General features: G+C 37.6%; 1 protein-coding gene across 2 annotated transcripts in view; it reads right to left on the reverse strand.

Annotated features, from left to right (window-relative positions):
- Positions 1-445: 445 nt before the first annotated feature.
- The window catches only part of LOC142624433 (DNA topoisomerase 3-beta), a 74,770-nt gene continuing 50,088 nt past the window's right edge, over positions 446-25,127 (reverse strand). For both annotated transcript variants that reach the window (XM_075797997.1, XM_075797998.1), the window contains 7 exons: positions 16,365-16,444; positions 15,814-16,092; positions 10,102-10,270; positions 9,640-9,768; positions 9,311-9,523; positions 1,908-2,087; positions 446-1,335 (listed from right to left, as the gene is read on the reverse strand). In XM_075797997.1, the coding sequence (XP_075654112.1) occupies positions 700-1,335; positions 1,908-2,087; positions 9,311-9,523; positions 9,640-9,768; positions 10,102-10,270; positions 15,814-16,092; positions 16,365-16,444 (1,686 nt within the window). In that variant the 3' untranslated portion in view covers positions 446-699. The remainder of the gene's footprint in view (positions 1,336-1,907; positions 2,088-9,310; positions 9,524-9,639; positions 9,769-10,101; positions 10,271-15,813; positions 16,093-16,364; positions 16,445-25,127) is intronic.

Here is a 25,127-nt window from a genome sequence, read left to right on the forward strand (position 1 = left end):
ACAGAGCCAGATATTTAATATACACGGAAATTCATTCTCTCAAGTTCTACAATGTTCATTCTCTCTTTCTCTCTGCATGTTTTTCATTTCCTCCATTGATGAACCATAGAGCTTGCATTCTGACTTCAACATTCACAAAACAAGAAAAGTATATATATTCCACAAAACAAACAAAGGCATCTAAATCACGATTCATACATTCCAGCAGATGCATGTATGACAAAATTTAATGGTTTTCATTCTCATGCGTTCTAAAAAACTCTTCCCCCTCCCCCACTATCTCTACCTATAAAATTTAAAATTTAAAAAGCAATAATAATAATAATAATGGACCATCAAAATAAACTTACATAAATTACGACACGTCTGTCTAGGTCAGAAAGATTTCACAACTTGTGCATTTCCTATTCTACTTCTTGCTCACCACCCGGCAACCCCCCCCCCCTTTTTTTTTTTTTTTTTTCTTACATAAGAATTACAAATAGATAGAAGAACCCAATCCCCTCAAAAGTCAAGACCAAATCTCAACCTGATGGGAGCCACTCCACATAACAAGACATAATCCCTGATAATGGACGACAGCACTCTCTACATAACCCAAATGTCAACTTTGCTTCGAAAAGGGAAAACAACCAACAATTTCTAAGTTGAACAGCGCTGGCAGTTTCAGATGTCAAAAGTATGTATATCATGTGTAGTTCAGAAATCTCGGAAACTCATTTTGGGGTCCACCCTTTTCCCGCTACTCCGTCCTCGTCCTCTTCCAGCTCCTCTCCCCCTTCCTCTTGAACCCATGCGCTTGTAAAATGATTTGCCATGCTTCATCTCCACAAGTGAATGAAGCAACTCATCGCAAAGAATGCAACCAACATATATGGTAGCTCCATCCTCCAAAGGTGTTGTCTTCTTGTTGAAGTCAACTTCTATGATTTTAGAGTCACAATCAGGACATCGCTCCTGAGTAGTGGAAATCTTGTGAGCACCTTGAGGGAGGAAGACAAGGCAATTGCACATATTGCAATTAAGTCTCCACTTTGGAGCACTTACAGGGTCTAGAACAAGTGTCCCACTACATTCTGGACAAGCACATACTCCTTGGGCAATCAGTGAATGTCGGCACGTGGGGTGTGGGCAGAGGAAGCAGGGCATTCCAGCTCCCTTCCCCAATTTGCCAGAATTACCGGTTTTAACAGCACCAAAGAGTGTGTCCACACCTTCAAATGGAGGGCTATTGTAGCAGTATGGGCAGAGTGGGAATGACTTGCCTTCTGGGCCAGGCATGGAAAGGATCAGAAGCTCAAAGTTGTCTAAAGGGCAAGAAAGTTCCTTGTATAACTGCAGATAAATAATTTTTTTTGGTTATATATCAAATAAGAAGATATTCCTATCAAAAAAGAAAAAGAAAAAAAAAAGACGAAGATATTCAGATTTGGGTGTTGGACATAAGATGCTAATAAATTCATGCTGGACAAAAAGTAATAAGTAATAACAGTTCTATTTTTAGTGGAGAAATACAACACCAATATACTTTTGGCTAAGTTTAGAAACATCAGGACCAAAATGAAGATATAAAAACTTGAGGACCAAATTAAAAACATGACTAAAATATAAGGAGCAAAAAGGTATTTTTGCCTTAGCTCAGTTTCCAATGAACCGGTGAATAGGACCCAACCTTGTTTATTGATATATATGGAGAGGAACAAAAATTTAAGTAGAGTACAAAGGCAGTATAGAAATTGTATATAAGGTAAACCATTATTGTTCAGAAACCAATACCAACCTTTTGTTCTATACGAAGACCTGAGAATATAGTAAAATATATCCACCAATTATACTAAAAAGGGGGAATAGATTTTGAAGGTATTCACGTTAAAGAATGAAAATTAATTAAAAATAAATAAAATTACCTTGATGGTACCATTTTGAGGAAGATAGTAAACCTCCTCACATGTACCACAGTACAGACGTGATGGTTGCATGGAGATGTATTTCATGTACCGCAGGCATTTACCGCACTTACTAAGAGCACGTCCTGAGTCAGCAAGTGGAGAAAACTGTGCTTCAAACAATGCATCCATATTTTCAATCTGGAAAGGGTCAAAAGAAGGAGGGGGAAAAGTTGAATGATGAGCTAAGAACGAATGTAGCTATAGATTCAAGAGGGTTGTAACTGCACACCAGATCAATGAGAACAAATCTAAAGTAAAACATTGAGTCAGACACACTCTTAGATCAGGAAAAAAAGTGCCATGCATCATCCACATCAATGCTTCTAGTGATTATCTTCTATAATTTCCCCTAACCCAAAATACTTCTGCACATAGTGAGAATAAGACTGAGCATCAATGTACTGAAGAGAGAGAGAGAGAGAGAGAGAGAGAGAGAATGCAATTATGCAAGTGGGAGAAGGCTCAATGTGCTAAGGCTTAAGAGGGATGATGAGGAGTTCCCTCATTTATAATACCGAGGGGGAAGACAATGCAAGAGTCTTAATATTTTAAAAAAGAATTAAGGAAATAGCAAAGGCATAGTTTGTGTCCGCACCCATTGCACTATATGCTTGTGTATCAAGTTATGGATGAAAGCCTCAACTTCTGGAAAAATCATGTGTGTGTATGAAACTATGACATCAACACATGAATTACAAGCCTCCTATAAACACATCTAAAACTTTCCATCATGGCAATAGGCTAGCTTACAAAGAATAAATTAAATCTTCATGACTAGCTAAGTGCAGTTACTTGTGCTGAGTCACTTGGTGTCCATTTGTGAACAACTTATCTAACTTTTTGCTAAAAGTGTGTTAAAGTATATTTGTACCTTAGAAAAAGTGAGATTTTAAAAAGCTGGACATAAAAATTAAAAGCTTTAAGAGAATGCTAAAAGCTGATGCCAAACACACTTGATCTGGCATTCTAACTACTTACTGTCACCAACAGCTGAGGTATTGAATTGATGTTTATGTTTCCTTATTACTATGAGATACACAATTCTCTTTTAAATATTTGAGGACCTATACATTAGTGATCCATATTTTGGTCCTATTTGAAACTGTTGTATGCAGTTTACCAGCCCATCCCACCACCTCCTACATTATAAAGTATGTATTCTTATTTAAGGGAACTCAACTTCGTATTCCTTAGGGATTCTTCTATGGGAGTCTCGCCAATGAGTTGAATACTAGTGGTCTAAGTGCTTAACTTCCTAAGTAACATCTGGCATTGGGCAACTAGAAAAATAACCTTAAAAGTATTAGAACATTTTACATAGAACTAGTTTTAAAATTATACTATATAAATAAGTTATCACCAAATTGACAAAACAATCAAAGAATATGGAAAAGAGACTAAAGAGGCAATTTCAACTAAAGCCTCAAATTGTAAATTTTTTTTTTTGGATAGGAAACGAAAAATTTTATTAAAAAGAAGCCAACCTAAGTACTTTGGGGCAAAAATCAAGAACTAAAATTACAATGATCAAGTAAAACAGGAATGGAAAAACAAGTAAAATGTGATAGAGCCACACTACAAACAAGGAGAGTATGGCAGCAGAAAGATTTAATCTCTAGCAAGGACCATTCACATCCCTTTAAACATCTAGCATTCCTCTCACTCCAAATACACCACATCAAACAATGCGGCACGAGTCTCCAAAAGCCTATAAACTTACCTTGTCAAGACTTAAAACAACTCAATTATCTTATGTGGCATAACCTAGTAAATTCCAAACAAACAAAACACCAAAGACTGCAACTCAAATGCTATGGGGCAATGAAGAAGAAGATGACCCAGTGACTCCCCACACCTCTTACACATATAACACCAATCAAGAACTATAATACACCTTTTGCGAAGGTTATCAGTTGTAAAAATCTTCCCTAAAGAAGCAAACCATGAGAAAAAAGCTACCCTTGGAAGAACCTTTGATTGCCACACCATTCTCCAAGTGAAAGAAGTAAGAGTAGGAGGGTAGAAAGAAAGATAAAATCCTCTAACCTTAAAGCCTCTACTCCTAGCTGGTTTCCAACAAACCTTGTTAGGGCCAACGCCCCTCACAGTTGAAGAGTAGACAATGCCCATAAACCGATCAAAAAATTCTTGCTCCCAATCCTAAGGTGGATGACGAAATCGAACATCCCAATGAATCTTCCCACCAGACCAACCCATGACATCCGCCATTGAAGCATCCCTTGCCCTACTACGATAGTAAAGTTTAAGAAAATCCTCTTTGAGGGTACAATCCCCACACCACACATGCTTCCAAAACTTCACTCTACTACCATCACCCACCTCATACCATAGGAGTTTAGAAAGGTTCAACCAACCACTTCTAATAAACTTCTAGAGGCTATCACCATATACGCACTTGTCACCTTTTTCGTGCACCAACCACTCCAAACATTCCCATATTTTGCCTCCATAACCTTTGTCCATAAAGCATCTGTCTCTATGCCATACCTCCACAACCACTTGCCTAACAAAGCAGAGTTAAAAACTTCTCAAATGTCTTATACCTAGCCCCCCAAGCTGCACAGGCCTACAAACCTTAGCCATTCCACTAGGTGTAATCTAGAATTACCACTAATACCACTCAAAAGAAAAATTTGTAAAAATTGTTAGCCCCCTCATATATATCTCCCTAAGACTCTCTTCCCTTGTAAATTTCCCATGTACTAGGTGGCACCCCCTTTTTGTGCTTTTTAAGGAAATTACACTTTCCTGTAAGAAAAAAAAAAAAAAAAAAAAATTCTCTCTTAAAACTCCAGATTGCATTATGCTATAGTAGACACTACTCGCATATAATAGATCTTTAGAGCTTAAAAGTTTTATATATTTTTTTATAGGTAATAATACTTTTATTGAAAAAAACTGAGCATGTTCACAATGGTGAACACTCTGAAAAAGTTTTATATTTAATTGTGCCCAATAACACGTTCATATGTATGCTGGACAATAGGCCAACCAACTTAACAGTAGTTCATTTGAGAAAAAAAAACACAGAAAATATGATCTTAACAGGTACACCTAGGTTCATAAGCTACACTGTCAAAAAAATTAAAGTTTTTTTTTTTTATAAAAAAAAAGGGTTCATACACATCTTTCTTTGAACTTTGTGTATTGATGCCTTAAGGACAATAAAAGTGCATATTATATCAAATTGTCAGAATGGAAAAAATTGTAATCTTACACGAATGATTGTGACAAATTTTTTTAGTGACACTATTAGAGTATTGTTCTGTCCAGATACCAAAGAATTTTACCATATAAACAAAAATAATTGAACAAAGGCAAAAGCAGGAATACCGTGGAATGAATTGAATTAAAGCAGTATGATTTTTTTTAGGTAATAAGAATTAATATTAATAATAAAATAAGTTCAACAGTACATTGAATGCAGTGAACGTACTGAGTGTATGCCAACTTACAACGCAAACAAACTCTAAAAAATAAAAGTCTACATTACCATTGGGTCTATCCATATCTACTAAAATCCAATGAAATAATGAGTTGACAAATACCAACTTAACCCTTGCACCTGACAACTCCTGCCCCCCAAAGGTTCTTCCATTTCTCTCTCCACAAAGTCCACATCAAGCACAATGGTACTAGGTTCAAGACTTCTAAAGGGACTTGGTTTCCTTCTGTATCCTCACAGCAAGCTTACACATGAATTTAGTCACCATTTCTATCTAGTTTTCAATATGCTGTTTCTGTGCAAAGCTGAACCCATTGAGAATACAGTAAATTTTTTTTTTTGATAAGTAATAAAGATTTATTGATATCAAAAAGAGAGACACCTAAGTACACAAGGAGTATACAGGGGTGAACATCAAATACGAACATTACATAAATCAAGTAAATCCAAAATAGAAGAAAAATGTTGGTTTCTCCACACAGAGAACCAATCCAATAAGGTTTTGAAAAATAGAAGCTTGAGATCAAGCATGGAACACTCATTGTCTTCAAAACACCTACTATTTCTCTCCTTCTACATACACCACATCAAAAAATGAGGAACAACCATCCATATATCTCCATTACGATGGCGACCAAATCGACCTTGCCAACAAGCAAATAGCCCAACAACAGACATTGGCATAACCCAACAAACTCCAAATAAACCAAAAACCATATCCCACAACTCCAAAGCAGCCGGGCAATGAAGGAATAGATGGTCAACAATTTCACTATTACACTTGCACATATACCACCAATCCAAAATGCAAACCTTTCTTTTTCTTAAATTGTCAATTGTCAGACATTTCCCCAAGGCCGCGGTCCATACAAAGAAAGCCACTCTAGATGGAATCTTCTGCTTCCAAATGCTCTTCTAAGGGAAAACTGCTCACTATGGCCAACTAGAAGATGGTAGTACGCACTAACCGTGAACCCCTTACTCTCACAAGGCAGCCAACATCTCTTATCCTCCCCAATCCCCCTTATAGGAGTGCTATAAATGGTATTTATGAAGCTCCTGAAAGCTTCCAATTCCCGATTATGCACATCCCTACAAAAATGTATCTCCCAATGGAGGACTCCATTGGTGTACCTAATTAGATCCGCCACACTTGCCTCTTTGATAGGACAAATCCTATATAATTCAGGATAGCGGTCTGCAAGAGAAGAAGTTTCACACCAACGATCTAGCCAAAACTTCACTTTTGATCCATCTCTAATTTCATACAGAATAAACCGAGATAAAGAGGGCCACCCCTTTCTAATATTTTTCCACAAACATACTCCATATGGACCAGAGAAAGAGCTAGAACACCAACCACCCCAATCACAATCATACTTCACCTCTATCACTTGACGCCATAGAGCATCCCTTTCTTGCCCAAATCTCCATAACCACTTCCCTAATAAAACTACATTGAAAGTTATCAGGTTCCTAATCCCCAACCTACCTGAAGAAAGCGGAGTACACACCGTAGACCAATTAACCAAATGAAATTTGGGCTCATCCCCTAGGCCACCCCACAGAAAGTCCCGCTGAAGTCCAGCAATTTGGTTGGCCATTGAAGCAGGAATAGGGAATAAAGAAAGAAAATAAGTAGGAAGATTTGAGAGAGTGCTTTTAATCAAAGTGACTCTACCTCCCTTGGATAAATATAACTTCTTCCAACTTGCTAATTTTCTTTCTAGTTTCTCTAGAATTGGATTCCATATTGACTTGTCCTTAAATTTTGCCCCCAAAGGAAGACCCAAATATTTCATTGGGAGAGACCCTTGCTTGTAGCCTAAGATAGCCACCAAAAGATCCATGCTATGAACTGCCCCCACAGCCACCAGTTCAAAGTTACCCAAATTTACCTTCAGACCAGACACAACCTCAAACCAAATGAGCACCATACGAAGAATAAGCATTTAATCAATATTAGCATCACAAAAAATTAGAGTATCATCAGAGAAAAGGAGATGGGAAACCACCAAAGATCTTCCAGCAGAATCACCTACACTAAAACCTGACAAACGACCTTCATGAACAGCCTTATCCAACATTCTACCGATGGCTTCCATAACCAACACAAATAACAAAGGGGACAAAGGATCACCTTGCCGCAACCCCCTCAAACTTCCAAAAAACCCATGGGGAGAACCATTAATAAGGATAGAAAAATGAACCGTTGATAAACAAAGAGAAATCCCTCGCCTCCACTTATTAGAAAATCCACAGCGCTCAAGCGAGTAAGAAATCCCTAGTTCACATGATCAAAGGCTTTCTCTATATCCAATTTACATAACAACCTTGGCTGACCAGACTTCAATTTACTATCAAGACATTCATTAGCAATAAGAACGGAATCAAGAATCTGCCTATTTAGAACAAAGGCATTCTGAGGAGCTGAAATGATCTCTCCTAAAACCATGCGAAGACGAATAGCCAAAACTTTAGCAAGTATTTTATAAACCCCCCCCCCCCCCAAGTATTTTAATTTGCATGAAAATTAACTACCAAGTGTTTATAATTCTTCTTCCAAGGTCAAAGCAAGAAGTACCTCTGAAAAATAGTTTGAAACATCCCAAAATAAAATAGAAAACCATATAAATTTATTCTATTTAATATTATTAAATTATTATTAATTAAATTATTTATCAACCACTGTTTGAACCCCAGTTGGACTAGAAAACTAAAAACCACTCCCGTTTCTTAGTTCTTTGCCTGGTCCAGCTTTTAGGAGGGGAAAAAAGGCCAAACTACCCCATTCTCAATGATAGTGTCACCTGTCTCCAATCTAACAGATGATTCATGTTGCAGTCTCTCCAATCTATCTGTAACACTTACCAGTACCATAAACAAAGACATAAAGTATATGGGCAAGCTCATTAGGGCACCCGTAATAATAGTGACTCTACCCCCCCCAAACCCCAATTCTTCCCCTCTTGAGAGAGAAATTCTCCCTCACTGCTACCCAACTCTTGGTCCTTTCAATTAAACCATTCTAAACTAAGTGGCCACAGTAGTAGGCCCATATAATCCTTTGCTAAGAGCCCACCTTACATCTCATATAATCTTATTTAAATTGACCCTCAACCCATAACTGTTTCAAACCAAATCAACACCCATCTCAGTGCTCAGATATTTTCCATATTTGCATTACAAAATAAGATAGTGTCAACAACATATAATCAATGGGGAATTACTAGTTCCTCTCCTCTCCTCCCTCTATCTTGAAGCCCGACAATCTTCCTCCCATCACTGCTATAGTAATCATCCTACTAAGTACCTCAATCAATAGAATAAATAGCAAAGGTGAAAACGGGTCACCTTCTCTTTACATTATTAAACAACATTATAGCCAGTGAGACATGTAAGGTATGTGCCAGACAAATGTACATATCCAGAAATGTTCAGCTGAAATAAGGATATTGACATGGATGGATAGAAATACAGGGATGATCAAAGAAAGGAATGGGTGCAATCAGGGCAAGTGAAAGATGGTACAAATTCATGACAACGTAAGTCATTTACAAACCATTTAATATCATGGAATACAGACCAAAGGTTGCACCAGTATTTGAATTGAAGGTGATTAAAGCAAAAAAGAACACAATTACATAAGTGCAAAGGAACATGATCCATTGATCCTACACTTAAGGAAAAGATCAAGCACCACACAAAGCTGAATTGCAGAAAGTATTTGTGCAGCAAAACCCAAGGACCAGGGATTAGCGCTTCAATAAGCAGGTTGAGAAATACACAAGGCATAATTCCCCTTTTTAATTGGAAGAACAGTGAGCAAGTAGTAAAAGAAGCACTCAGGGGGGGGGGGGGGGGGGAGAGAGACAACAAGATGAAATTTTCTCACCTGCTTAACAAAATAAGTGAACTTTTGTTTAAACTGTTGTAGGACATGCTGCACAACACGAAAATGATCCATTTGACCTTTAGCAACAAGAGTAATCTGTTGCTCAATGAAACTTCGAATATCTGGCAAACAGAGATCTGGATCAATACATTGATAGCCTCTTATCAGGGTGATACCCAGGCTGGTTGGAACCAACTTCCTGCCAGCTTGTACCTGCAATTTCATTGTAAACAGAATATTCAAATCTTAGAAAGAGAGAATTTTTCTACACAAACCCATGGAATGTCTCAAATGAGACAAGTCATTTAGCAATATAAAGATTCAGAAACCTGCACATAGTTGCGCTCACATATGTTGTTAATATGCACAGGTATTGAAGCATCTGTGCCTATTCCATTCTTCTCCATCAGGGAAATCAGTTCACTCTCACTAAGACATTCTGGAGGCATGGTACTCCCCTGGAGATTATTTGAAATTCAGATATCATCAATAACATAATAAAATGCACCATCAGTATATCAAGATATTTGACTTCAGCTTTTCCTTTCCTTGTTTTTCCCTTATTCAATATCATCTTAGAGAGTAGCATATCATCCTATCCTTAAAAGAGAGGCAGCATGTTAGAGCCAAACTCTCTACCCATCAACCAACCCCCAGCCCCATTTCTCCACCCTCAAAAAGGTGAATACATGAGCATTTTGAATTTCTAACAGCTCAAACGAAATTAAAAAATGAATAAATGAAAAATTGTAAACAAATATAATATTTTTTTAGGAGGATAAAATTACTACCTCGTATAGCTCCACTTTTGAAGCTTCTATCTTCTCTCCTTTTGTAAACCGAGGAAGATTTCTCTCAGTTACTGCCAACCATGGCATAATAGATGTAAATCCTTCATCTATAACGTGCTGCCCAGTGCAATGGAAGCATTCTCCACCAATTGAAAATTTGACCTTTGTCCTGGAATAGATTAAAAGAATAAATGGCTTTCTTCAGCTTCATACATGATGCGTATGAAGGGGGAAAACCTTTGCTCAAAACAGATTAAAAGTAGACAAAAGCTTTGAGCCTAAAGAGCATTTGCAACTTAATCACAAAAGAAGAGAGAGAATGCAGTGGTCATAAGTCAATTAGTTCATGAATTCATGCTTGACTACATTTAATTACCTACAAAAATGGTGCTGAATATGAGCAGAGCTTTAAGAACTTTACTTGTCCAAATACTACAAACCCAAGCTCGAGTCCAGCTTGACTGTAGATCCAAATAACCACGTTTGAGCTATAGCTTGAAAATTTTTAATCAAGCTTGGCTTAAGTAGCAAAAAGAGTTAACTTCAAGCTTTTGTTTGAGATCAAGCCAAAGCTGAAGCTTTATTTTAAATCCACACAAGCATGCACTCTTAAATGAACTATAACTCCAATGGTTCTTCCTCCCACCATAGTGATGGGATAGAGGAAGGGTTCAAGACCACTGAGTGTGTGCTTGTCAATTAATATAATTATTATTAGGGTTAGTTACTATTAAAATAATCCCTACCGTTAAGTAGTGTGTAGTGGATGAAAAAAGCTAACGTGGCTAATAGTGATCATAAAAAAATTAAATTAAAAAAAAATCTGCCACATGGGCTGCTAAGTGGCCTAAATTAATAAATAAAATAAAATAAAAAACTAGAATGGACCTTAAACTACCAAATCTTTAAAAATTCCCATGCCATATTTCCTCCTCACCGGCAACAAGAATCTTGACTCAAGCACAGATCTAGTCTCTCTCTCTCTCTCTGAAAACCCCACGCTTTAGCCCACTGTGTTCTTAGAAATTTCATCTTAGTAGGTCTTGGCCTTGGTAATCCATTCATCTACTTTCTGTTCTTTTGTCTTTATATGTTTGGTTACAGAGAAAATGAAGGCAAAAAGAAAAAGAAACCAAATCTTGAAAGATTGATTGTACTGCTACTGAGTACAGCCCTGGTTTACATGGGTGATTCCATTTTGGTCAATAAAAATTTTATTAGAAAAAGGCTACATCATGCAAGAAGAATGAAGTAGCAAAACGACATATATAAAAACACAAAAGAAAGCAAACTACACACAAATAAGAAGAGAATCTAAGAACAATGGAACAGAAGAATCACTAAAAGTGAATCCCCAAGAACGAGACCAATCAAACAACATCCCTGTATATAACGCTATAAACTAATCCACCAAATGCTCCTGATCCTTAACAATATGACTATTCTGCTTCCTCCAAATAATCCACATAACACACAAGGCCAAGGGCACCAAATTCCAAACATTCAATGCATGCTTCCCCAACCAATTCCTCCACCCCATTAATAAATCACTCACTTTCTTCGGAAAGATCCAGGAAACTATAAAAGACATAAGGGAAAAATTCCACAACTTGGAAACCCCCTCACAATGAATCAACAGACGGTTGACATCCTCCAAACTACGCCGATAAAGACAACTCCAATCTACTAAAATATGCCCTTGCTTTTGCAAGTTATCACCTTTAAGAATCTTCCCCCCACACAACTGTCCAAACAAAGAAAGAAACGCGACGTGGAGCCTTCACACCCCCAAATACTTTTCCAAGGAAAAATGATAGAAGATCACCTTAGAGCACTATAAAAGAAGGAATGTTGAAATCTCCACTTTTCTTCAATAGTTCAACCTCCACCTCAATCGATCCCTTCACATTTGAAGGAATATGAAGCTCCAACTTGTGAAGAAAAACCCCTACTAACTCCACCTCCCAATCGTTAAACCCACGTTGTAATCACACATCCCAACTGCGTCTTTCCCCCATATGTTGACTCATCAACACATCCTCCCCCAAGGCGAGTTTCTTTTTTTGTTTGGTGTGTAGCTTGGAATAAGATCCTAACGGGAGACAATCTGAGATTGAGGAGATTGGATTTCGTGGATTGGTGCATTATGTGCCGTCATTGTGGAAAGACGGTAGATCACCTTCTTCTTCATTGTGAAATGGCCTACCGGTTATGGAGTTTTGTTTTTATAACTTTTGGCTTGGCTTGGGTTATGCCTAGATCGATTCCTGAATTGCTTTTTGGTTGGTGGAATTGGCTGGGGAAGCATTCATCTCAGATCTGGAATTTAGTCCCGCTGTGCATCCTTTGGTGTATTTGGAAGGAGCGAAACCGGAGGACTTTTGAGGATTTGGATAACTCTAGTGATCAGTTGCTTGTTTTTTTTAGTGGAACTCTCTTTGATTGGTCTCGCGCGTGGGGACTCACGTCTAGTGATTCCCTCCCTTCTTTTCTTTGCTCCCTTTTCCTTTAGTAATTTACTTGTTGTCTTTGTTTCTCTTTGTTTTCTTCTTCTTGTATCTCCTAGGTTGCTCTTTGTTCTTTTTCAGGCATAGAGTAACCTTTCGTATATATATCATTCTTACTTATCAAAAAAAAAAAGTAAATTTCAGAGGTTGATCTCCACACCACTGATCATGCCAAAACTGTACCCTATCCCCTAAACCAACCTCAAACCGAATATACTAGGAAAATCCCTCCCATCCCATCCTAATAGTCCTCCACAGGCCACAACCATGTGAAGCCCTACCCAACTTCAAACATCAACCCCACCCTATCCACCCCAAACTTTGAAACTACTACACGCCTCCATGATCAATTAAGACACAGAACAACTAGAACAAAAAATAAATAAATAAAAGGATATGACCTAGGCCTAGCTTGGGGTTAGGACCAAGCAGGAAAACCACTAGGAGTCAGCACCTAGGGTGGACCTAGAATCAGCATCAGACCAAAGAGTATCCTAGGATGGTCATTCTTTACATTCATCAAAATATCAACTATCTCCACAAGGAGTACAATAGGTTGTTTATAAAGGATTGTTAAACCCTACTTCTAATTGGCGTAGGAAACCCTAATTGCCTTATTACAAAAATAACCTTGCTTCCAAATTATTTCTTTTTTTGATAGGTAATAAAAGTTTTATTGATAGCAAATATGAAATGTGTTTACGGTTGTAAACACACGGCAAAGAAAGAATACAAACAAATCAAATATCAACTAACAAAAATAAGGAAATCAGACAAGGAAATACAATGTGTGAGGCCCCAAATACGAGACCACTCAAGCAAAATCCTAGCTAGCGATGTCTTCAATAGTTCAATAGGCCTCTCATTGTCCTCAAAAGTCTAAGCATTGTGTTCGTTCCATACTAACCACGTAAGACACACCGATACCATATTCCGAACATTTGAAGAATAATTCCCCAACAAATTCCTCCAAGTGAAAAGAAGAGAGACAACTGTATACGGCATCACCTACTAAACCCCAAACATAAGGAAAACCTCACTCCACAAAGCATGAGCAAACTTACAATGGAGCAAAAGGTGATCCACAGCTTCCTCATCACATCGACAAAGACAACACCAATTAACAAGAAGCAAGTTTTTCTTAACAAGGTTATCTATGGTAAGAATCTCATTCCTGACAGCAGTCCATAAAAAGAAAGCCACCAATTTAGGTACCTTAATACACCAACTGCTTTGTCAAGAGAAAGATATAGAAGGAAGTTTTAATAAAGAATTATAAAAGGAGCGCACATCAAAAATACCACTATGATTCAACTGCCAAATTAGAACATCATCACCCTCCCCCCTTGGCATTCTGGCCGAAACATGCTTAAAAAGAGTAAAATCTCCCCGTATCCCAATCATTAAATTCACAATGGAAAAGGAAGTCCCAACTCCTACTTCCCCCCTCTAGTGCATATAAAATCAGATCAGAAATCAAAGCTTCTTGAACCACAGCACAGACAAACAATTCCGGATAAAACCTTGCTTCCAAATTAAAATACTAATAGCCCAAGAACATAAAACATATAAATATAATTGACTTGCAAGCATAAATAATATGAACTAAAAATCTTCTTGCGTCTCCCGCATCAGATTCTTCTCAACCCCAAAACGCCACCATTTCCCCAATAAAACTTTGAAGGTAGTGATCTTCCTTATCCCTAGTCCACTACACTCAACAAGAGAACACACCTTATCCCACCCTACCAAATTAAACTTAAGTGAATCCCCCATTCCCCCCAAAGAAAATCCCTCTACAACTTTTCAATCCTATTCGAACACCAACCCCCCTATCAATAAATTTTCATTCCTTATCCCAAAAATAAAAAATAAAAGAAAAGAAACAAAATCAAATGAAGATGAGATCTAAGTTGAACAACCCCCCTAATCAAAACGGAGAATGTTACTCAACAATAGGGAAAATTTTAGTTTAACTTTTAAACCAATGGAATCTAACATTTTCAAAAGAATAGTACAAGATTTATTAATATAAAAAAGGGGACACCCTAGTGCAAAGCAAGAGTACAAGGGTCAACAAATCAAATACAAAAATTACATGAATCAAGCAAATCAAGAAGAGAAGAAAATGATTGGTTTTGCAAAGCTGACAACCAATCCAATAAGGTTCTAAAGAAAAATAACTTGAGGTCTGAACATTTTCAAAAGAATCTTTCTCATCTACCTTTGCTAGATTTCTCCATTCCCACATAGAAAGGTCGTGTCCTAAATTCCTAGCCAACACCCAAATAAAAACCCAAATCCTTGTTGCAAAAATATGGCTAGGGCTGGTTTGCTAGTTTCAGATTTCATTATCTCTTTCAGGTGGGTATGGTCAGGGGCTCTGATTAAGATCTTTGTGTACAAGATAATGGGGTTGGGCCATGAACCTAGGCAAATGGTAAGCTTATCAATTGCGCACTCTCTGTCCTCATCATATTGATTAAATACAAGAAAAATATAGTAATTTTTCTGCAAAAGAAAACCAATGGACTATACTCGAATTGATGTAGCCACCCTCCACCTTTAGGCCAGCCAACCAAACCCCCCCCCCCCCCCCTCCCTCTACAATTAGGACTGACAACCAGCCACTCTCTACAAGCCAAACAGCCAGCCACTCTTTCTGACCTCTCAGGGCAGCCAGCCAGCCCCTTATTTTGACTTCTTAGATCTGCCATATATCCTCATTAATTTCGGCTTTGACTTATGTTGTGATAGCCTATCTAGATGTAACTATTAGCTAGTTTATTCCCTAGTAGTTAAAGATTATAATTAGACTTTTTATGTAAGAGCAGAATCAGTTTTTTGAAATAAACTTAACTTAGTTTCATACCAGGACAGAAACTCAGGTTCTCCAGTTATTTTCTGTGTCTAGATGTAATAATAATAATAATATAACATTTTTTTTATTTTTTTTCAAGACTATTTTTACTAACTTTGTTCATGAGCCTTGTTTGTGAGCCTAATAAAAGTCAGGCTTATGTTTGCTCAAGCTTGAGCTGGTTTGATTATTTAATAAAAAAGATGTCATCAAGTGCGCCTTTAAGCTTAGAGAGGCTCATAAGCTACAAGGCTTATTTGTAGTGCCAAGGAAAATTCCCCTATAAAATGAACAAAGACAATAAGATGAAACAATAAACAAAAAGGACAAGATTTTTTTTTTTACCTTAAATACTTGCAGTCAGGAGAGACAGTTCCTATAAAGTGTTGACAGACATACTGGTACAGTCTCCAAGCATCTTTGTCCAGCATATCCTCAGTTGCGGACTGCATTGGGGTAATAGGAGGATGGTCACCTGCATCAGATCCTAATCGCGGTTTATGATACCCATTGGCAAGCAATCTCTGTACATCATTGCCCCATATCGTGTTATTTGCTAGTGCACCAAGTGTGCCTCTGAAGTCAAATGAAGAAGGATAGGCTGTGCTCTCTGTGCGTGGATAACTAGATGAAGATCATATGAAAATTATTAGCAGTTAGGTTCCAAACATTGAACAATAAACAATTAAGAAACTAATAATATGCTTAACTGTATCAATTTAATTTAAGACATTGCAGCATATTCTGTCACAAATCTTATTTTTATGTTCTCCAATAAGGAAAATTCCACAAATAAAATTATAATATCTGCTTTACTTCCTGAGTATTTCCCGTAGAATATATATCATATATAACATATATATGACTTCACAATGGGAAAAAGATTACTACAAGACCTTATAAATCCTTGAGTATACAAGCGTTCAGCCAGTTGCATAGCCATTTGAGGTCCAAAGCCCATGCCACTTGAAGCAACCTGGATAAATTAAAGCAAGGTACTTGAATTATCCCCAAGTTCAAAAAAATTCTTGTACAAACTAAGCAAGTTAGTTTTATTTCTCAAATTCACAAAGAATATTTTAGGAGGAACTTTTGCATATTAAAAAAGTTAACCAGGCTTATAAGATTAAAAAGCAGTTTTAATTTTATCACGATAAAAATATATATTATTTAAAAAATGATAAAACATGTTACTTCATGATGGGGTCATAGATGAAATTTAACAACTGTAAAAGTTTTTTTTTTTTTTTTTTTGATAAGTAACGAAATTTTATTAAAAAATGAAAAATAACCAACCCGAGTACATTAGAAATGTACTATAGGGGCATAACTCAATAACCAAGATTACAACGATCAAGTAAAACAGGAAGGGAAGAACAAGAAAAATGACAAAAGTCCACACACCAATCGAGGAGAGTGTGTAGGAAAAAAGACTTAATCTCTAATATAGAGCGTTCACATCCCTCAAAGCTTCTAGCATTCCTTTCGCGCCAAATACACCATAACAAGCAATGAGGCACAATTCTCCACAACTCTATATTTCTATGTCTTCCAAACTTACCCTGCCAAGACTCAAACAACTCAATAACCTTCTGAGGCATAACCCAATGAATTCCAAACAAACAAAACACCGACGACCACAACTCACAAGCAATGGGGCAATGAAGAAGAAGATGATCCACTGACTCCCCACAATTCTTACACATATAGCACCAATCAAGAACTAGCACACGTCGTTTGTGAGATTATCTGTTGTTAAAATTTTACCTAAAGAAGCAGACCATGAAAAGAAAGCTACCCTTGGAGGAACCTTCGATTTCCAAATGTAAAAGTTTTCTTTTTTTGGATAAGTAACAAATGTAAAAGATTGTAGTTGATCAAATTCCAGAATATGCTCATTGTTGTTTTCTAACTCAGACTTTAGCATCATGAATTTTCTAACACATGCGCACCTTTTAAAAGATGCTCTTGAGTGTAATGGAAGGTGGGTACATGGTTTCTGATCAAGAAAAGAAATAACAGTGGAATGACAATCTCTCATTTGCTCTTTATTAATGATTAATATATATATTGTCTTGCAATATTGACCCTGAAAGTTAGAATTATAATTCTGTTCTTTTGAACTAGTTTCAAGCCTCAGGATAAACTTGAGTAAGAATAAGTTGGCATTGATGGGTACAAGAGATGGTTGTTAAAAATCTGGCTGGGGTCTTAAGGTGTAAGGTGAGCAATTGCCCATGAACTATTCTGGACAGCCCTTGGGTTCCTCATTTAAAGTTCATGTGGTGTCGGATAATATCATCAAAAAGATAGGAGAACAAATGTAGGTTGTCAGAATTATGTTTGTTGAAGAGGATTATACTACCATGTATTTCCTTATCTGATTTACCACACCTACCCATGTAGCCAATAGATTAAAAGTACATGATACAGAAAAGATAACTTAGGTCTATTGTAGAAGAAGGGTTTAAGAATAAATTCCAGCAACAAACTAGATTAGTGAAGAAAAAAAAAATAGTAGGATTGAAGATTGAACGATATTTTCTTTTCTTTTCTTTTTTTGTAAGTTAAATAATGAAAAAGGTTATGACCGGCTCACTATGATAAGCACTCCAAAACCTAAAAGAACTACAAAATTATGCCAAAGAGAGTGATTCTTTGAAATCTAGTAAAGAGATACCATCTGTGAGACCCCACACACAGGACCAACCAAACAAAGATCAATGTAGTATGTCTTCAAGCTGGTACTTTGAATTGACTTTATCTTCAAAGACCCAATTATTGCGCTCCTTCCACAATAACCACATCAGATATAACTGTGTGAAATTCCCAATCACCAGATGGCGCTTCGCAAACCAATTTCTCCACCTAGATAAAAAAGATCAGCCACCAACCTTGGTAGCACCCAATGGATCCCAAACAATCTAAAAACCTAACTCCATAATTCAAAAGTAACCTCACAATGGATTTTTTTTTTTGATAAGTAAGAAAGGAGTATATTCAGAAGCTGAGTTATGCATAAAAAGAACAAAGTAGTCCAAAAATTACAAGGACGAACAAAAAAACAAAGAAAAAAATTAATTACAAAAAATGAGAGAACTAAGAAATAAAGGGAAAAAATCACTAGATGTGAGTCCCCATGCTTGTGACCAATCAAACAGAGAACCACTAAGAGAAGCAAGCAACTGGTCTCCGAAACTATCCGTGTCCTCAAAAGTCCAACCAAAGAGAATATCTGGAACCGTTCTTGCTAAGACCCATGAAATCTCAAAAGATATAAAAACAAAGCTCCATAACTAATGAGTCTTTCTTTTTTTGATAAGTAAGAATGTTATATATACGATCGGCTACTCTATGCATGAAAAACATAGAGCAAACCCAGAAAATACAAGAAGAAAAAACAAAGAGAAAACATAAAAGAAAACCAAACAACATAATAATTACAAAAGAGAAAGAGAACTAAGAAAAGAAGGGAGAGAATCACTAGTTGTGAGTCCCTAAGCCCGAGACAAATAAAAAAGAGTCCAACTAAAAGAAGCAAGCAATTGATCACCAGAACTGTCCAAATCCTCAAAAGTCCGCCAATTCAATTCCTTCCAAATACACCATAGGATGCACAACGAAACTAAGTTCCAAATCTGAGACGACTGCTTCCCCAACCAATTCCACCAGCCAAAAAGCAAATCTAGGATCGATCTAGGAATAACTCAAGACAAACCAAAAGTTATCAAGGAAAAGCTCCACAACCGATGAGCCATCTCAAAATGAAGAAGTGAGTGGTCAACCGTCTCTCCACAATGTCCACACATAATGCACCAGTCTACAAAATCCAATCTCCTCAATCTCATGTTATCACCCATTAGAATCTTATTCCAAGCTACACACCAAACAAAAAAAGAAACCTTTCTAGGTGCCTTTACTCTCCAAATACCTTTCCAAGGAAAGACAACTAAGGGGGAATCTTGCAATTTGTTATAATACGATCGGATGTCAAACTCCCCATTAGGTTTCAACTTCCATCTCATCCGGTCTCCAACATCCAGTGGAGGAGTAATAGCTCCTAATATACGAAGAAAATGCAGCCCTTCATCCATCTCTCAATCATTAAGTTCTTGACTAAAACGAACTTCCCAAATTCTTCTATCCTCCGCCCCCTGTCTTGACAAAAAAGCTTCTACAGATGCCTCCTTATCAATGACAATACCATGCAGCCTTGGGAAAGCCAATTGGAAAGGTTGATCCCCATACCACCCATCCTGCCAAAATCTCACTCTATTCCCCAACCCAACAACAAACTGACAATTTTTGCTAAAATCCTCCCATCCCATACGAATACCTCTCCACAAACCACACCCATGAACTCCCCTACCTAGCTTTGAGGTCCATCCCCCCCTTCTTCCCCATATTTTGAAACTACCACCCTCCTCAATAACCGATCCTCTTCCTTCCCAAACTGCCACAACCATTTCCCCAATAAAGCCTTATTGAAAGTAGTAAGTTTTCTTATCCCCAAGCCACTATTAGCTATAGGCGCACAAACTTTATCCCATCCTACTAGATGAGTCTTGCTCTCACCCTATAGAAAATCCCTTTGCAACTTCTCAATTTTATTAGCCACATAAGTAGGAATGGTGAATAGAGATAGAAAATAGGTAGGAAAACTAGATAATGTATTGTTGAGTAACATCAATCGACCCCCTTTAGACAAGTACAACTTCTTCCAACCGGCTAATTTTCGCTCAATTTTCTCCAAAATGGGATTCCAAATTGAAGGGAAGTTATGTGAAGCCCCCAACGGCATGCCAAGATAAGGCATAGGGAAAGATCCAACTCTACAGCCCAAAATATCAGCCAGGGCATGCACATCATCAACCTCCCCTATTGAAACCATTTCAATCTTGTGCACATTGACCTTCAAACCTGTTACCGCCTAAAAACTGAGTAACATCAACCGAATATGAAGAACTTGCTCAACAATAGATGTGAAACACTTTCCCTACCACCCCTCCTACCCTCAAATTTAAAACCACGGATCAAGCTAGCTCCCTCCACTCTTCTTAACATCCTATTGAACACCTCCATCAAAATCAAAAACAGCATAGGAGACAGAGGATCCCTTTGTCTTAAACCCCTTGAACTACCAAAAAAATCAGTTGGAGACCCATTAATCAAAACAGAGAATTGAACTATGGATATACAAGTACGAATCCACTTACACCACTTCACTCCAAAACTCATTCTATTCAACAAATCCAGCAAAGCCTCCCAATTCACATGATCGTAGGCCTTCTCAATATCAAGTTTACAAATGACTCCAAGAACCCTACTCTTCCCTCGGCTATCCACACACTCATTCGCAATAAGAACCAAGTCAAGGACTTGTCTCCTACCCACAAAGCTATTCTGAGTCTCAGAGATCAACTAATCTAGAACGATTTGCCAAAACCTTAGCCAAGATTTTATACACACTCCCCACCAAGCTAATAGGCCGGAAATCTCTAATATTAAAGGCATCATTCTTTTTAGGAATTAAAGCAATGAAGGTAGCATTAATGGATTTTTCAAACTTACAATGTTGAAAAAACTCTTCAAAGACCGCTAAGACGTCTTTCTCTACTACACTCCAACAATGATGATAAAACGCCATAGTAAACCCATCCGGACCTGGAGATTTGTCCCCCTCCAAGTCACTTACGACTTGAAGTATCTCCTCTCTCTCAAACTTTCGATCAAGCCAAACCCTCTCCATATCCCCAATACGACCAAATTCCAATCCCTCCACAAAAGGCCTCCGCCCCTCAAACTCCTTGTACAAATTTTAATAAAATTGGAATACCTAATTAGTTACCTCGGAATCCTCCTCAAACACCAATAAGTCTTCTCACAATGAAACAGCAAATGATCTACAGTCTCCCCACAACAACGACACACAACACACAAATCAAAACCCCTGCGTCTCAAATTATCACCCATAAGAATCTTATCCCAAGCTACGGTTGATGCGGGAGATGCAAGAAGATTTTTGTTTAGTATTATTTATGTTTGCAAGTCAATTGTATTTTTTATGTTTTAGGTCCTAGTAGTTTATTAGGCTATTAGTATTTTAATTTGGAAGCAAGGTTATTTTTGTAATAAGGCAATTAGGGTACTCTAACCAATTAAAACTAGGGTTTAGCAATCCTTTATAAGCAATCTATTGTACTCCTTGAGGAAATAGTTGATATTTTGATGAATGAAAAAAAAATGGTCGTTTAGTCTTTCTTTGGTCTAGTGCTGACTCCAGGTCCACCCTAGGTGATGACTCCTAGTGGTTTTCCCGCTTGGTGCTGACTCCAAACAAGATTTAGGTGCTGACTCCTAGGTCATATCCTTTATTTTATTGTTGTTTTAGTTTGTTCTAGTTGTCCTGCGTCATATTTGGTATCAGAGCAAACACCGATCTGTTTGAAGCATCACCGTAGTCAATCTGAACTAGAAAATATTTATAAAAAAAAAACAAATTAAAAAAAAAAAGTTTTGACAGTTGCGTTTTCCACCCACTAGAAGAATAGAATCTTTAACTACCACTACAGAAAACCCCACAAAATCCTGCCGGCATCACCCTTTACCTCCACCATCTCACCACTGTCAAAATCCCTTGTTCTGCATCCCATCAATCCACAGTAACCCACACACCATAAACAACCACCGCAAGTGACAGCTCTACCACCACCAGAGTCCAAATATCCTTCCCCCACTGTCATGCTCTTCTACACAAAAATCCCATACCCATGCCACCGATAAACCTAAGCACCTAGATTACAAGAACTGCGATCGCCGAACGCCCATCAACGCTGCTGTCACAAGAGCCACTGCTGCCATGGCCCTCACTTGACCAGTATGATGCCGCTGCTATTCCACCAGCAACCCAGTGATGATATCAATAGGTAACCCGCAGCCCTGTCTGAGTCTTTCTATTTTCTAAATTCACCACTTTAGTTTATCTTGTGAAGAGATTTTACCCAACCCATCTTAGAAAAAAAAAGTTCAGCCCGTCCCACTAGCCCAAAAAAATAAAAAAATAAAAAACCATCAAAACCAATTAACCAAATAGCCTAGTCCTACACCCATCCACTACAAAAACCCACCCTGGCTCACTTTAAAAAACATATAAGCAGTCATATTAACCCATTAAACCCAGGTGCACATCAAGTGTTCTTCAGCTTCGCAGAAATTTTCCATATCGGTGTTTTGTGACTCCAAGTCTGAGCTGAAAATGACTGCCTTTGATAGAGAATTTGAGAAGGAGATTAAGGAGGCTAGGAATACACTCCTTATCCCTCCTTCCTCCATTGATGATCTCCTCACTCTTCTTGATAAAGTTGAAAATTTGTTAGCATATGCGGAGCAAGAACCATCCAAATCAATGTGAGATGCACTTTTATCCTCAATGAAGGCACTAATCACTAATAAACTTTTGCGACATGCTGAAATAGATGTGAAGGTTTTAGTTTTATCTTGCATTATTGAGATTACAAGGATAACAGCACCTAATGCCCCATATAAGGATAAGCAAATGAAAGAATTATTTCAATTGATTTTGGCAGCATTTGAAAATATGTCTCGTGTGTCTCCTCACTCTTATAAGAAGGTGGTTTCAATTCTTGATACCATTGCAAAGGTCAAGTTATGCTTGGTGATGCTAGATCTTGAGTGTGATGCATTGGTTGTTGAGATGTTTCAAAGTTTCTTGAGGATAATTAGGTCCAACCATCCACCTGCCGTACTTTCAGCCATAGAAACAATTATGAACCTGGTCATAGATGAAAGTGAGGACATTTCCTTGGATCTTCTCAGTTCACTTTTTGCTATTGTAAGAAAGGCAAATCCGAATGTTTCACCTATTTCGTGGACATTGAGGGAGAAAATAATCACTAGAATTAATGCTCAGTTAGAAAAGATAATGGCACCCACTCAAAAACTACCCAGCAAGCTTGAGGGTGCACATGATGTAAAAGTTGAAGTTGTTGAACGTGCTTCTAATCAACCCTCCACAGTCCTTGAAGATCTACATCTTGGTGAAGTCAAAGAGGTTAAAACTGCAGTACTTCCTATGGTTCATAAGGTTCAAGACGAGATTATACTGATTCCACATATTGATTTTGTTATTCCAAAAGAGTTTGACGTGGTGGAATTCAAGGTTTTTCTTTTCCCTGTGCTCCCTAAGGTGATTCCAAACTTGAAGCAAGTGTTATTTGTCAGCATACTAATCCTTCAATGCTTTAAAACTCGAGGTCGAGTTTTCTCCAACTAGAGGAGAATGATGCGGGAGATGCAAGAAGATTTTTATTTAGTATTATTTATGTTTACAAGTCAATTGTATTTTTTATGTTTTAGGTCCTAATAGTTTATTAGACTATTAGTATTTTAATTTGGAAGAAAGATTATTTTGGTAATAAGGCAATTAGGATATCCTAGCCAATTAAAACTAGGGTTTAGCAATCCTTTATAAGCAATCTATTGTACTCCTTGAGGAGATAGTTGATATTTTGATGAATGAACAAAAATGGCCGTTTGGTCTTTCTTTGGTCTGGTGCTGACTCTAGGTCCACCCTAGGTGCTGACTCCTAGTAATTTTCCCACTTAGTGCTGACTCCAAGCAAGGCCTAGGTGTTGAATCCTAGGTCATATCCTTTATTTTATCGTTGCTTTAGTTTTGTTCTGGTTGTCCTGTGTCAACGGTCCAAATAAAAAAAGAAACACATCAAGGGGCCTTAATTCTTCAAATACCTTTCCAAAAAAAGACAACAGAAGAACCTCTCAACTCACTATAAAACAAACGGATGTCAAAATCCCCATTCCTCTTCAACTTCCATCTCATATGATCCCCATTATCTGTTGAAGGTATATTGGATTCCAAGATTTGAAGAAAATCCACCACTACATCCAGCTCCCAATCATTTAAATCCTGAGTGAGACGAACAACCCAAATGGCAATTTCGTACAGAAACGGAAAAGTCAAATGGAGATATTGATTGCCAAACCACCAATCTTGCCAAAATTTCACTCTATTCCCCACCCCAATCTCAAACTAAGTATTTTTACTAAAATCCTCCCAACCCATACGAATACCTCTCCATAAACCACACCCATGTACACCCCTACCTAGCTTAGAAGTCCATCCCCTCACTCATCCCCAAACTTTGAAGATACCACCCTCCTCCAAAGCCATGTCTCCTCAAGCCCAAAATGCCATAGCCATTTCCCTAGTAAGGCTTTTTTATTGAAGGCAGTTACTTTCCTTATTCCTAAACCACCAATGTCCATAGGTGCACACACTTTGTCCCATCCTAGTAAGTGATCTACTGTCTCCCCACTGCAATAGCACGTAGAGCACCACCCAACTAAGGTAAGACCCCGCTTAATAAAAATAAATTATCACATGTAAGGATCTTCCCCATATAGCTGTCCAAACAAAGAATGAGACTCTCTTCGGGGCCTTAGTACACCAAATGCTCTTCCATGCATTTTTATTTCATTAATTATAGTCAATTTTATATTAAGGGGCAAATCTACAATTTTCAGAATTCCTGCAAATTACGGGTATTTTGGTAGTTTAATTGAGTCTAGAATTCTATTGAAGATCCTAGGTATCTTAGGTTTTATTTTCTTTGAGTCCA

The sequence above is a fragment of the Castanea sativa genome, chromosome 2 (assembly GCF_040712315.1).
Source record: "Castanea sativa cultivar Marrone di Chiusa Pesio chromosome 2, ASM4071231v1".
In the NCBI taxonomy this organism is placed as follows: Eukaryota; Viridiplantae; Streptophyta; class Magnoliopsida; order Fagales; family Fagaceae; genus Castanea; species Castanea sativa.